At 46.2% G+C, this 14,951-nt stretch overlaps 1 protein-coding gene across 2 annotated transcripts in view; it reads right to left on the reverse strand.

Moving 5' to 3' along the window:
- Positions 1 to 13,056, reverse strand: part of metap1d (methionyl aminopeptidase type 1D (mitochondrial)) — a 151,428-nt gene extending 138,372 nt beyond the window's left edge. Inside the window, exon 1 of one of the 2 annotated variants that reach the window (XM_048534771.2) lies at positions 12,942 to 12,991. Coding sequence is in view for 1 of the 2 variants with exons in the window: in XM_048534772.2 (XP_048390729.1) it covers positions 12,942 to 12,984 (43 nt within the window). In the remaining variant the exon portion in view is untranslated. Of the gene's footprint in view, positions 1 to 12,941 lie in introns of both variants that reach the window. The other variant, XM_048534772.2, reaches the window with a different exon arrangement.
- Between the last annotated feature and the right edge of the window lie 1,895 nt (positions 13,057 to 14,951).

The following is a 14,951-nucleotide window of genomic DNA, read 5'->3' on the forward strand; positions in this document are numbered from 1 at the left end:
ATCCTTTTAATGTCATTGACATAACAATAATAACACTGCTTTAGTTAGACTGCCAACCCAGAATCAACATTATCTCAAGACAGGCAAACCAGGAACAATGTCAAGCATAAGAGATAACAAGGTGTAGAGCTGGATGAACACAGCAGGCCAATCAGCATCAGAGGAGCAGGAAAGCTGACATTTCGGGCCTAGGCCCTTCTTCAGAGGAAGGGCCTAAGCCCGAAATGTCAGCTTTCCTGCTCCTCTGATGCTGCTTGGCCTGCTGTGTTCATCCAGCATTACACCTTGTTATGTCAGATTCTCCAGCATCTGCAGTTCCCAAAATGTCAAGCAGACCTTAATGCTGGACATTATCCCAGTAACATTATACCACTGGACCAGTACATGTGAAACACCTAAAAAAGTACATTAGATAGACAGCCAAATATCGCCACAACTGGCTGATCACTATAAAGCTCAATAGCCTTGTCAGGTTCAGTTCAACAAAGGATTGAATGATTCCGCAACTAAAGGTTGGAGGTGGCTCTATGAGATTTAGATTTAGGTTTCTGTCATGTATAGTGAAGTCAAAAGTACAGGAGTACAGTGAAAAGTGCATAATGTTGCTACACAAGGTGCCATCTTAGGTACAAGTACCTAGGTACGGAATCACTAGAACAGGGTAGAAAGAAAGAACAAAGTTAAAAGTTAAACACTTTAGTTATTTTTCTGCTTCGTACTAAGAATTACAAAAAAAGCTAAATATTAAACATTACAGTCTTTCAAAAGCGCTTAGTCACACTGCGACCGCACTTCTTTAAGGGACTCAATCTCCTCCTCTTTGCCATGTTTTCCCTGCATAGTCCACACCAGGCCACCCATGCCGCCGAAGCAACCACTGTTCCTGTTGATCCACACAGAGCATCGATTCGGGCACACTGCATTGCCGCAGCTGACTGATTCCAAACACAGATGCTGCCTTCTCCACCAACCGCACAGGTCGCCACGCCATTGAAAGCCATTGCCATCACCAGCTCCAGTTCTGCACAGGGCCCACCAATACTGAAGAAGCCCCATTCTGGTACCATCACTCACCACCGTGCCCACAGCTGCTTCCATTGCAAACTCCCTAAAAGTGCCCTCCCTCCATGCTGGGCTCGATCTCCCCATGGAGCCAACTCCTGCTGCCGCTGCTGCACATGCTCAGGAGGCCGGGCCTACTCTGGCCCTGGTGAGGATGCCAAAAGGCCTCGCTTTCAGCTGCTGCCAAAGCAACCGCAAGGAATGGCCAGATCCAAACTGCTGCTGCAACTTCCCAGAACCTCCTTCCTCACCTGAAATCTGAACTAGGCGTTGAGCTGGTGCTAGGACCGCCTCGACAGAAGGTGCTGGGAACCCGAACTCTCCTCTCCCATCGCTGCCACGTGTCTACACTGCTGGGATTACCTGTTACTGCTGATGCCATCGCCATGGCCAAGCTCTTCACCAAGCGGGAAGTAAAACAGAACAAAGAAAGAGAAGAGAGAGAGGGAAAAGTTAAAGAAATGAAAAGCAAAGCAGACAGAGCTGGCAAGCTCCAGGCTCAGAAGCCTTATCCCTTCACTGTAGTACTAAGGGTTTGTGCAGCAGAGCTAAATTCCACCACTATACGTTAAAAAGGTTTGACACAATACCATCCCAACAATGCAAAAATGGTCTGTGTTAGGTTTTGTTTGTGAAAAATCAAAAATCAAATCAAGATTGTTGCTATGTTGTCAGTCTTCTTCCAGGAATTAGCAAAAAGGCATAAGAATTCAATGGTGACCATCAACTGACCTGCAGTCACCTAAAACCCAAGCATAAAGTGCAGTCTGATTTCTGATCCAAGGTGACAGTTCGGCCAAGTGCAGTGGAACATGAAGAGCACAACAAGGTACAAACAGGGTCAGAGTCATCCACCACAGCCAAAAGAAGTCTTCAATCTTGACAGTTGCTCATGGTGCTGAACCCAGACTACGCAGGGAGAAAAGGTATCCCAAACATCACCTTTTCTATAAATGTCTAGTTAGCTTACCACAGCTGGCAAAATCAGCCACAAAATCAAACAAAATTACAATCAAAGAAACAAAAATGATTTTTCATTGGAGCTTGAAATCACTAGAGTCTACTGCAAAGAATAATAGAACATGGCAAAAGGAAAGAACAGCTCCAATATCTAAAGTACTAGCATGTACTAGAGCACATGAGACAATGCTCACTGATAAGAATTCACTAAAGGTGCAAGAGGCTACACTTTTTTTAGAAGGAAAAATAGAGAAAGACAACAGGATACATTGTGTAAGGTTTGTAATTAGATCGCCTCTACTGAAAGACTTTACATTACATTTCCTGTTGGGAAGCACCTCATTAACAGACACATATTCCCCTCCCCTCCCTTGTCTGCCTTCCGCAGGGTCCGTTACTTCCAGGACAGCCTGGTCCACACTTCCTTCAGCCCCAACACCTCCCCACAGCCTTACGGCACCTTCCCCTGTAACCGGTGAAGATGCAACACCTGCCCATTTACCTCCTCCCTCCCCAAAATCCATGGGCCCAAACATACCTTCCAGTGGAGCAACACTTCACATGCACTTCCTAGAATCCAGTCTACTGCATTCACTGCTCATAATGTAGTCTCTTCTATGCTGGGGACCGCTTTGCAGAACATCTGCGTTCTACTTGCAAAAAAGACCCTGAAATACCTGTTGCCTGCAACTTCAATGCACCGCCCTGCTCCCTGGCCAACATCTCTGTCTCCAGCTTGCTACAGTGTTCCAGTGAGGCCAAACGCACGCTGGAGGAATAACACTTCATTTTCCGCTTGGGGACCCTACAACCCTCCGGACTCAATACTGAGTTCAATAATTTTAGGGCCTAAACTCTCCAATGTCCCAGCCCCTCACCCCACATACCAGGCCTTGTTACACATTGCCTGTCAATGACACAGCCCCTGTTGTTAGTCACTAACAGTCCCCATTAACAACTATTCACCCTCCCAGCCTGATTGTTAGCAACTCCTTTGTCTGTCCAATTGTCTTTCACTCTCTTTGGGCTCTATCCTATCGTTTACTCTCTATCTAACCCACCTCCCTATTTTCGGCATATAAATTGATGTTTTCCCAGCCACCATTGGTTCTGAGGAAGGGCCACCGGACCTGAAACATTAACTGTTTTCTCCTCCACAGATGCTGCCACACCTGCTGAGCTTTTCCAGCAACTTTGTTTGTGTTTTAGCACCCCTCATGAAGGTGCACCTACCACAGACCAAACTCATCACACCGACTATCATCAGTGCCTACTCAGCAACTCGCAACAGCCCTGAGGACAAGGAATAATTTAACAAGGATTTGGATCAACTCATGAAGTGCATGTCTGTCGGTATAAGCTCATGGTCCTGGGAGACCATAGTACTTATGTGATCAGAAATAGCTGGAAAGAAATTCTGGGTAAACAGAGGATTGGAAAACTGAAACATTTCTATTTCAGAGCAAATGTGCTGAACACAAACTTTTCATTATCAAGACAATGTTCAGACAAGCTAATAAGTAAATAACAACTTGGCTGCATCCAAGGTCAAAACAGTGGCACAATATCACAGCATCATTGTGCTTAAGACAGACCGACCTCCAGAATGTAAGAATCATCTGTGTCATGTGAGGTGAAGAATGTTTGACAGATCACAGGCTAATCACAGCAATTCTCAACTTCCGAATCTAAGTCAGCAAAGCAACCAAGAGTTGTCAGAGTTCCTTGCAACAGGGCTTAACTGAGTAACATCACTTGCTACAATCAATTTCGGAACACATTTTTCAAAAGCTCAAATCTAATAGACCTTACGGTGGAAACTGCATGGAGAAGTGGTGTAAACTTAAAAACATTGTCACTGAAACAATAAATACTGTTCTTGGATCGAAGCAGCAAATGCATTTGATGAAAATGACAAAACATCTCTCAAATGCAGCAGGCCAAAGAACAGAACATAAATGGAGTGGCAGAATGTCAACCCTCCATTTCCAAAACAGACCAAGTCTAACATCTGAATAGCAATGTCCAGAAAGAATAGTGTGGCAATGCAAGGTAGATGGTCAGAAAGGAAAGCTGAAGAATTCCAACAAAATGTAGACTCCCACAATTCAATAAGCTTTTCAGTTCTATAGATTCTGAACATGGAGCCTTTAAGGCAGGCCCCACACCATTGCTCACAGCTGATGGGTCATTCTTGATCAAAAATAAGTAGAAATAAGACAAAGATCAGCAGAACAGTTCAGCAGCCTCTGATTAGGCCAAACAACATCAATTTCTCGCATTCAATTCGAATCCTCAGTGATCAGTCATTGATGAGCTTGCCTTGCTTTCTTTTGTTGGTGAGATTAAGAAAGCCATTAAGCAGACAAACATGGGCAAAATTTCAGGAAAACATGGAATCTCAGTGGAAATGTTTAAAGTGGCAAGCACGGACACAGCCTTGTGTGCATATGGAATGATGGCAGCAGTGGCGTAAGCATCATTTGGCTCCTAAACGCAGGGTTTGTCCACTCATGGCTCACGTGGCAGGTTCTGCAGCATCCACACAGCTTCATCACATTTCAACTTGGTAACTTTTTTTTTGTGTTGGTTGCCCTGGGGCTTCCGCCTAATGTCCACCTGCAGGAGGCCAGGGCCCTGTCTATCTCCATCCCCGCTGCAACTTGGGTGGCAGCATCAGATGATGGGTCAGGACAAGTGAATGTGATTTTGGATTGATCAGTCTTGGAAAGGTTCCCTTACAAGTCTTTGGCAAATTTCAGCACAATTCAACAAGACATCGCCTTGATGATACAAAGCTAAAGAATGCCAATAGCTCTACATACTTTTATCCACAACTATGGTTTTGCTTGATAAATTGACATGAACTAGGATCAATGAGAGAATTAAGTACTCAGAAGGCTTCATACCAGAGTACTAAACCACCACAGAATAGACTGCACTTTAAGATCAAGATCTACTTGTAAGTTATAAAAATTATTTTATGAGATGGAGGTGCCACTGGCTGGGCCAACATTTACTGCCTTTCCCTAGTTGCCCTTGAGAAGGAAATCGTGAGCTGCCTTCTTGAACTGCTGCACTCCCTGGGTGTAGGTAGACTCTCAATGTCATTAGGGAGGGATTTGCAGGAATTTAAACTAGTGACACAGGAAGAAATATATTTCTAAGTCAGGATGGCATGTGGTTTAGAACATAGAACATAGAACATAGAACAGTACAGCACAGAACAGGCCCTTCAGCCCACAATGTTGCGCCGACCATTGACCCTCATGTATGCACCCTCAAATTTCTGTGACCATATACATGTCCAGCAGTCTCTTAAATGACCCCAATGACCTTGCTTCCACAACTGCTGCTGGCAACGCATTCCATGCTCTCATAACTCTCTGCGTAAAGAACCTGCCTCTGACATCCCCTCTATACTTTCCACCAACCAGCTTAAAACTATGACCCCTCGTGCTAGCCATTTCTGCCCTGGGTTTGGAGGGGAACTTGCAGGTGGTGGTGCTTGCATGTATTGGTTGCCCTTGCCCATTTAGATGGCAGTTTTCCTTATTTGGAAGGTGCTTCTAAATAAACTTGGAGGATTCCTGCAGTGTTCTTATGGATGGTACACTGCTGCTGTTGAGAGCTGGTGTAGAAGGGAATCAATGTGTGTGGATGCGGTACCAATCAAGCATGTTGCTTTGTGTGGGATGGTGTCAAACTTCTTGAATGGTGTAGGAGCTGTACTTATCCAGGCAGATGGGGAATATTCCATCATACTCCTTAATTGTGACTTGTAGACGGTGGACAGGATTTGGCTCTCCAGTTCCCAGAGCAGTCATCCAAGTTAAAATATTTTAAAATGTGCGTTTCTCAATTTACCTGTTTTTAAGACCTAGGTTGACAGAACAAAGAAATTGGCCCAGTTCCTTAATTTAACAAAAACGAAAATTTATTGCAAATAAATAGAATCAAACTACAGACAAACAATTATGAAATGTAACTACCAATTAAAACGGTAAACCACTTCCAGGGTCCCTCTTCACACACATATATAGGCAGACAAAAGAAATGGGTGTTCTGGGTGGAAAGAAAGACTGAGAAGGTTGTTCAGTGGCCCCTGCCCAAAGATTTGCTGAGATGATCCTTTTGCTGTTAGAAGTTTGAGAAGCAACGTTCTTTCTCCAAATACATAATAAAGTTTCAGGATGCAAGATGGCACTGGCAAGCAAGAAGTTGGTTTGAAGTGTGTCTACTTCAATGCCAGGAGCGTCCGGAATAAGGTGGGTGAACTTGCAGCATGGGTTAGTACCTTTGACTTCGATGTTGTGGCCATTTCGGAGACATGGATAGAACAGGGACAGGAATGGTTGTTGCAGGTTCCAGGATTTAGATGTTTCAGGAAGAACAGAGAAGATGGTAAGGGCGGGGGGGGCGGAGGTGGGGGGGGGGTGGGGAGAGGAGGTGTGGCATTGTTGGTCAAGGACAGTATTACAGTTGCAGAAAGGATGTTTGGGGACTCGTCAACTGAGGTAGTATGGGCTGAGGTTAGAAACAGGAAAGGAGAGGTCACCCTGTTGGGAGTTTTCTATAGGCCTCCGAAGAGTTCCAGAAATGTAGAGGAAAGGATAGCTAAGATGATTCTCAATAGACGTGAGAGAGACAGGGTAGTTGTCATGGGGGACTTCAACTTTCCAAATATTGACTGGGAACACCATAGTTCGAGTACTATAGATGGGTCAGTTTTTGTCCAGTGTGTGCAGGAAAGCTTCCTGACACAGTATGTAGATAGGCCAACAAGGGACGAAGCCACGTTAGATTTGGTACTGGGTAATAAGCCTGGCCAGGTGTTAGATTTGGAAGTAGGTGAGCACTTTGGTGATAGCGATCACAATTCTGTTATGCTTACTTTAGTGACGGAAAGGGATAGGTGTACACCACTGGGCAAGAGTTATAGCTTGGGGAAAGGCAATTACAATGAGATTAGGCAAGATTTAGGGAGCATAGGATGGGCACATTAGAAATGTGGAGCTTAATCAAGGAAAAGTTCCTGTGTGTCCGAGATAAGTATGTACCTGTCAGGCAGGGAGGAAGCTGTAGAGCGCGGGAGCCGTGGTTTACAAAGGAGGTGGAATCTCTGGTCAAGTGGAAGAAGAAGGCTTATGTTAGGATGAGATGCGAAGGCTCAGTTAGGACACTTGAGGGTTACGAGGTAGCCAGGAAAGACCTAAAGAGAGCTCAGAAGAGCCAGGAGGAGACATGAGAAGTTGTTGGTGGATAGGATCAGGGTAAACCCTAAGGCTTTCTATAGGTATTTAAGGAATAAAAGAATGACAAAAGTAAGATTAGGCCCAATCAAAGATAGTAGTGCTAAGTTGTGTGTGGAGTCAGATGAGATAGGGGAAGCGCTAAATGAATATTTTTCAACAGTATTCACTCTAGAAAACGACATTGTTGTCGAGGAGAATACTGAGATACAGGCTGCTAGACTAGGTGGGATTGACGTTCACAAGGAAGAGGTATTAGAAATCCTACAGAGGGTGAAGATAGATAAGTCCCCTGGGCCGGATGGGATTAATCCTAGGATCCTCTGGGAAGCCAGGGAAGAGATTGCTGAGCCTTTGGCATTGATCTTTAATTCGTCATTGTCTACAGGAATACTGCCAGACGACTGGAGGATAGTAAATGTGGTTCCCCTGTTCAAGAAGGGGAGTAGAGACAACCCTGGTAATTATAGACCAGTGAGCCTTACCTCAGTTGTTGGTAAAGTGTTGGAAAAGGTTATAAGGGATAGGATTTATAATCATCTAGAAAAGAATAAATTGATTAGGGATAGTCAGCACGGTTTTGTGAAGGGAATTTCGTGCCTCAGAAACCTTATTGAGTTCTTTCAGAAGGTGACCAAACAGGTAGATGACAGTAAACCAGTTGATGTGGTGTATATGGATTTCAGCAAGGCGTTCGATAAGGTTCCCCACAATAGGCTATTGTACAAAATGCGGAGGAATGGAATTGTGGGAGATATAGCAGTTTGGATCAGAAATTGGCTTGCTGAAAGAAGACAGAGGGTGGTAGTTGATGGGAAATGTTCATCCTGGAGACCAGTTACTAGTAGTGTACCACAAGGGTCGGTGTTGGGTCCACTGCTGTTTGTCATTTTTATAAATGACCTGGATGAGGGCGTAGAAGGATGGCTTAGTAAATTTGCAGATGACACTAAGGTCAGTGGAGTTGTGGATAGTGACGAAGGATGCTGTAGGTTGCAGAGAGACATAGATAAGCTGCAGAGCTGGGCTGAGAGGTGGCAAATGGAGTTTAATGCAGACAAGTGTGAGGTGATGCACTTTGGTAGGAGTAACCAGAAGGCAAAGTACTGGGCTAATGGTAAGATCCTTAGTAGTATAGATGAGCAGAGAGATCTTGGTGTGCATGTACACAGATCCTTGAAAGTTGCCACCCAGGTTGACAGGGCTGTTAAGAAGGCATACAGTGTTTTAGCTTTTATTCATAGAGGGATCGAGTTCTGAAATAAAGAGATTATGCTGCAGCTGTAAAAAACTCTGGTGCGGCCGTACCTGGAGTATTGCGTACAGTTCTGGTCACCGCATTATAAGAAGGACGTGGAAGCTTTGGAAAGGGTGCAGAGGAGATTTACTAGGATGTTGCCTGGTATGGAGGGAAGGTCTTACGAGGAAAGGCTGAGGGACTTGAGGCTGTTTTCATCAGAGAGAAGAAGGTTGAGAGGTGACTTAATTGAAACATATAAAATAATCAGAGGGTTAGATAGGGTGGATAGGGAGAGCCTTTTTCCTAGGATGGTGACGGCGAGCAGGAGGGGACATAGCTTTAAATTGAGGGGTGAAAGATATAGGACAGATGTCAGAGGTAGTTTCTTTACTCAGAGAGTAGTAAGGGAATGGAACGCTTTGCCTGCAACGGTAGTAGATTCGCCAACTTTAGGTACATTTAAGTCGTCATTGGATAAGCAAATGGACGTACATGGAATAGTGTAGGTTAGATGGGCTTCAGGTTGGTACGACAGGTCGGCACAACATCGAGGGCCGAAGGGCCTGTACTGTGCTGTAGTGTTCTATGTTCTACGTACATTCACATGTTTGTGGGAGGCATAAGGTGACTGGTTCACACAAAGTCCAGCTTACAGCAACTGATGAAATGGTTCTTATTTCACAGTGGTAATGACACAGGAGGTCCAGGTTCAAGTCCCTTCTGCTCCAGCAGTATACAATGACATCTCTCAGTTGGAACATAGAACATTACAGCGCAGTACTGGTCCTTCAGCCCTCGATGTTGCGCCGACCTGTGAAACCAATCTGAAGCCCATCTAACCTACACTATTCCATTATTATCCATATGTTTATCCAATGATCATTTAAATGCCCTTAAACTTGGCGAGTCTACTGCTGTTGCAGGCAGGGCATTCCACGCCCTTACTACTCTCTGGGTAAAGAACCTACCTCTGACATCTGTCCTATATCCATCACCCCTCAATTTAAAGCTATGACCCCTCATGCTAGCCATCATCATCCAAGGAAAAAGGCTCTCACTGTCCACCCTATCTAATCCTCTGATCATCTTGTATGTCTTTATTAAGTGACCTCTTAACCATTTTCTCTCTAGTGAAAACAGCCTCAAGTCCCTCAGCCTTACCTCATAAGACCTTCCCTCCATACCAGGCAAGATCCTGGTAAATCTCCTCTGCACCCTTTCCAATGGCCACAACATCGAAGTCCCAGTTACCAACCCATGCTGCAAGTTTGCCCACCTTATTCCAACGCCAAGAGCATCTGAAATAGACACACTTCAAACGGCCTTCCTGCCTGCCGGTACACACCTGCGACCTTGAAACCTTATTCATGACCTCTCTACTCTCAACCTCCCATACACTGGACCTACAATTCAGGTTCCCATCCCCCTGCTGAATTAGTTTAAACCCTTCCGAAAGGCATTAGCAAATTTCCCACCCAGGATATTGGTACCTCTCTGGTTCAGGCGTAGACCATCGTGTTTGTAGGTAATTATCCAGGTAACTGAATCCCTCCCTCATGCACCATCCATGTAGCCACATGTTCAACTGCTCTCTCTCCCTATTCCTCACCTCACTAGCACGTGACACCGGTAACAAACGAGAGATAACAACTGTTTGTTCTAGCTCCACCCTAGCTCCTTGCATTTCTGCCTTCCATCCCCATCGCTTTTCCTACCTATGTTGCTGGTGCCTATGTGGACCACGACTTGGGGCTAATCCCCAACCCCGACAAGGTTCCCGAAAGCATGATCCAAGCTATCTTCGGCCCTGGCACCTGGGAGGCAACACACCAACCGCAAGTGTCTCTCATTCCCACAGTCTCCCATTTGTCCCACTAACTATGGAGGCCCCAATGGCTAACGCTCTCCTCCTCTCCCCTCTTTCCTTTGGAGCAACAGGGACAGACTGTGCCAGAGACCTGTACCCCATGGCTTACCCATGGTAAGTCATCCCCCCCAAGAGTATCCAAAATGGTATACTTGTCATTGAGCGGAATGGCCACATGGGAGCCCTGCACTGTCTGCCTGTTCCCTTTCCATCCCTAGACTGTAACTTATCTTTTTCCTGTACCTGAGGTGTGATTACCTCCCTCTAACTCCTCTCAATTACCCCCTCAGCCTCCCGCATGATCCGAAGTTCATCCAGCTCCAGCTGCAGTTCCCTAACGCGGTTTCCAAAGATCTGGAGTTGTGTGCACATCCCGCAGATGAAGTCAGTGGGGACACTACTGGTGACCCTTACCTCCCACATTCTACAGGTGGAGGATGCAACTGCCCTAACATCCATTCCCACTGTTCTGAATTCCCAAACAGACTATTGAAAAAAAAACTAGCATCCTTACCAAATTGGCACTCAGAACCTTTTTTTTGTTAGAAGAGGTGGATGGATGGGAGACACTATCTAAGTAGTGTTTCGGGTAAAGCAACCGCCCAAATATATTACCTCACTTACTCAGCCGTTCCGTGTCTGCTCCTGCTCAGCGTGCACTTCGCCTATTCACGAGATAAGTTTCCCAGCAGCCCCTGGTCGTCGCTCTCGCTGCTCCTGCTGCAAAAATGGAGGCCGCTGATCCCATGAGGAAAGTGTTTAAAGGATTAACTTACCTTCCCGATAGCCTCCCGCTGCTGCAGCAAAAATGGACTTGAAATAAAACTACAATCAAGGGGAAATAAAGTGGTCATCTTCAGGCTCCAGGTGCTTTTCACTGCAGTTATTTCCTCCCAAAAGTCTGAAGGTTTCTCCTCTGAATATTCACACCCTGCAGCAGTCCAGCTAGTCAGAAGTCAATCACAAAGTTGTTGGCGATGGGAGGCCTTTGTCTTTGATAACTGGACATAAGCCATCAGACCAATCAGCTACTTGTTACCAATGGAAACACCTCTTTCAGATGCAAACCCCTGGCTTCAGTACATTTTCTAAGTAGGCTTTTCAATTAACAGCTGTGTAAACAGCCATTATAATGAGTGTTTGGCAACTTGCCTTTAAAAGCACACAAAACCTTCAACACTCCTTGGCTTTTGTGCCAGTCATAGTGATATAGCATGGAAACAGGCCCATCGGTTCATCTATGTCAAACGTAATTCCAAACTAAACTAGCCCCATCTGTCTGCTCCTGGCCCATACCCCATCAACCTTTCCTATTCATTTATCCATCCAAATGTCTTCTAAACATTGGAACTGTATCTGCTTCCACCACTTCTTCCAGAAGTTCATTCCACCCGATCCATCCTCTGTGTAAAAAAATTGCCTCATATCTTTTTCATTTCAGTCAACTATCTAAATTACAGAAAAACAAAAAGTCAGTATTTAAAGTAGTGTCTACAAGCATATTCAAATATTCAGGGCAGAACAGCACTGACTCAGTTCATTACTGGACTCTTCCACGATAGGTGTATTGACTGCTGTAGATGCTACTAACATTGCAACAAACTCAAGATTCACTTTGAAAGTATCGTCCAATCAATGATTTCCAAAAAGAAAAAAAAGTCATGGAACACTTATCTGCAAGCAATTCCTATCCACACCTAACAATTTGCAACAATTCCTTCACATGCACTAGATTAATATGCTCAGCTACTTGTTGCCGGTTGAATTTCAAGGTGGTGGTCAATAAATGACTCGTATAAAGGCAAAATACTGTGGGATGCTGGACATCTGAAATAAAATATGGAACCCGAAAAACCCAGCATATTAGACTCGAAACGATAACTTTGTTTCTTATGCCACAAATGCTGCCAGATCTCCGGAGCGCAGCATTTTCTGTTCATAAAGTCAACGTCGCTAGTAGCAGTCACAATAAAAGTGTTTAGCAAAATTCTCTGGCTAAGCCTCACGTCAAATTACTTGGTAATGCATCCTTTATTTGTACTTGTTAAGGCTGTTTACAACATTCGACAAAGTTGCAAAATATCTTTTTAGAAACTCCCGTGCGATTAGGGAACGTGTTGCATGCAGGAGGAGCGCGCTCTCTCTCTCTCCCCATCTCCTGGGAGAGTGGACAGAGCCCCAGGCAGCCCCCATGCCACTTCCCATCGGCTGGGGGATAGCAGTGGTGCAGACAGAGGGGCAGGGCCGAGGCTTCTCCTTAGGGGAGGGGGCGCGGTGAAATTACGGTGTGCTCAGAGAGCAGTCTCGGGCCTCTCTCCCTCGGGGATGTGGTCCAGAGGAGGGAAGTCGCACGCGTCTCCCTGCCCCTCGGGTTAGGAGGCCAGTCCTCTCTTTCCAGGCCATGCTGCTGCCTGCCGGGCCGCTGCCTGCCCCCTCCGTTTAAGACGTCCGACAGGCCGCCTCCCGCCGCTCCCGGGGGAGCGAGTGGAGAGTCTGATTCGCTCTGAGCCCCCGGAGAAAAGCCCCCAAGTTGAGTTACGTACTTCATTCCCCATCCTACCTGGAACGAGGAAGCGAAGACTCAGCAGAGGAGCGGAGGCCATCGTGTGGTGATCAGAGGAAGATGTCCCGGCGGCGCTATTGAGCCTGCGCTGCTTTGGGGTCGGGGGTTGCGGTAGCTGGGGGAGAGCGCGAAGAGGTGGGAAAGGAGTGATTATGGGGGTGAAGGAGTGATCATGGGGGTGGGAGAGAGCATAGGGCAAAGGGGTGGGAAAGGAGTGATTATGGGGGTGAAGGAGTGATCATGGGGGTGGGAGAGAGCATAGGGCAAAGGGGTGGGAAAGGAGTGATCATGGGGGATAAGGAGTGATCATGGGGGTGGGAGAGAGCATAGGGCCAGGGGGTGGGAAAGGAGTGATTATGGGGGGAAAGGAATGATCATGGGGGTGGGAGAGAGCATAGGGCAAAGGGGTGGGAAAGGAGTGATCATGGGGGATAAGGAGTGATCATGGGGGTGGGAGACAGCATAGGGCCAGGGGGTGGGAAAGGAGTGATCATGGGGGATAAGGAGTGATCATGGGGGTGGGAGACAGCATAGGGCCAGGGGGTGGGAAAGGAGTGATCATGGGGGATAAGGAGTGATCATGGGGGTGGGAGACAGCATAGAACAAAGGGGTGGGAAAGGGGTGAACATGGGCGTGAAGGAGTAAATCATGGGTGTGGGAGAGTTCATAGGGCAAAGGGGTGGGAAAGGAGTGATCATGGGTAAGGAGTGATCATGGGGGTGGGAGAGAGCATAGGGCAAAGGGGTGGGAAAGGAGTGATCGTGGGGGTAAGGAGTGATCATGGGGGTGGGAGAGAGCATAGGGCAAAGGGGTGGAAAAGAAGTGATGGAGGAGATCATAGGTTTAAGGGTGGGAAAGGCGTGATTGGGGTGGGATGAGAGCAGAGGGCAAAGGGGTGGAAAGGAGTGATCATGGGGGTGGAGAGGAAGAGTAATTGGGATTAGGAGGGAATCAGGATGTGTGGCCCTGGGGGTAGGGGCCAAGGGGTACAGGGGTTATAGGATGTGGACGAGATTCTGGAGGAACTGGGTTGTGCTCTCTACGTTCAGCAATAACATCTCTAACATCCTTGGTGCAAAATTGCTGAACAGGATCAGTCTTGGGTTTAAATTGCAGTAGTTGAAAATTGTTGGTTATTTCAGCATGGCCAAACCAATTATTGTTAGAAATGCATCATTATTCTCTGCTCATGTTCTTTCCAGTAAGATGGTGGTAGAATTAGGCCTCTGAGCCAGTGGCTCGTCTCCTCCAATTGCTTTCCTTTTTGTTTATTTTATTTTTTTCTCTTCTCTTAGTTTTCTCTTATATTTTATTTCACTTATCTCTCAGTGAAGAGCTCAGTAGCAGTGACAGCGTCGGCAGTGGCAAGTGGGCCTAGCAGCATGGACACATGGCACTGGCATCGGAAGCGAGTTTAGGTTCCCAGCTGCTTCTGCATCATTGAGGAGGTCTTCACACGGACTGATGGCTGCTGTGGAGGAGGAGAGCTTGGGTTCCCAGTGGAATCTGCTTACAGTGCAGATTCATGGAGACGGAGGCGAGTTTGAGCCCAGTTCAGACCTGGTGACATCAGCAGCGCTGCACTATCGAGGTGGATCCGAAGTAGATTCATGATAGCAGCAGAGTTGAGTTTGATCCAGTTTGCTACCCAACAGTATTGTTGGCATCTGTTTTGGTGAGGTCCAGCGAGGGCATCAGTGGAGGTAAGATAGTGCTGAAGAGTGGTCATTTTCATCCCAGTGGCGGCAGCGCGGTGAAGGGGACTTGTATCTGGCCACCAGGCCCACGGCACATGATTGAGCACTTAGCAAGGAGGTCTGTAAAGTCAGACATTTTCTTTACTTATTCATTTTTCTGAGTTTATATTCTATTCTTTTCTGTGTTTTAAGACGGTACCAGAAAGTGACAACACTATTCAAAACTTTACACTGTAGTTTGAAAGAAGATACATGTAACGATAAATAAACCAAACTGAATAATCTCATTGATTGTATCATGGATATAAT

The sequence above is a fragment of the Stegostoma tigrinum genome, chromosome 7 (genome assembly GCF_030684315.1).
Source record: "Stegostoma tigrinum isolate sSteTig4 chromosome 7, sSteTig4.hap1, whole genome shotgun sequence".
Taxonomy (NCBI): Eukaryota; Metazoa; Chordata; class Chondrichthyes; order Orectolobiformes; family Stegostomatidae; genus Stegostoma; species Stegostoma tigrinum.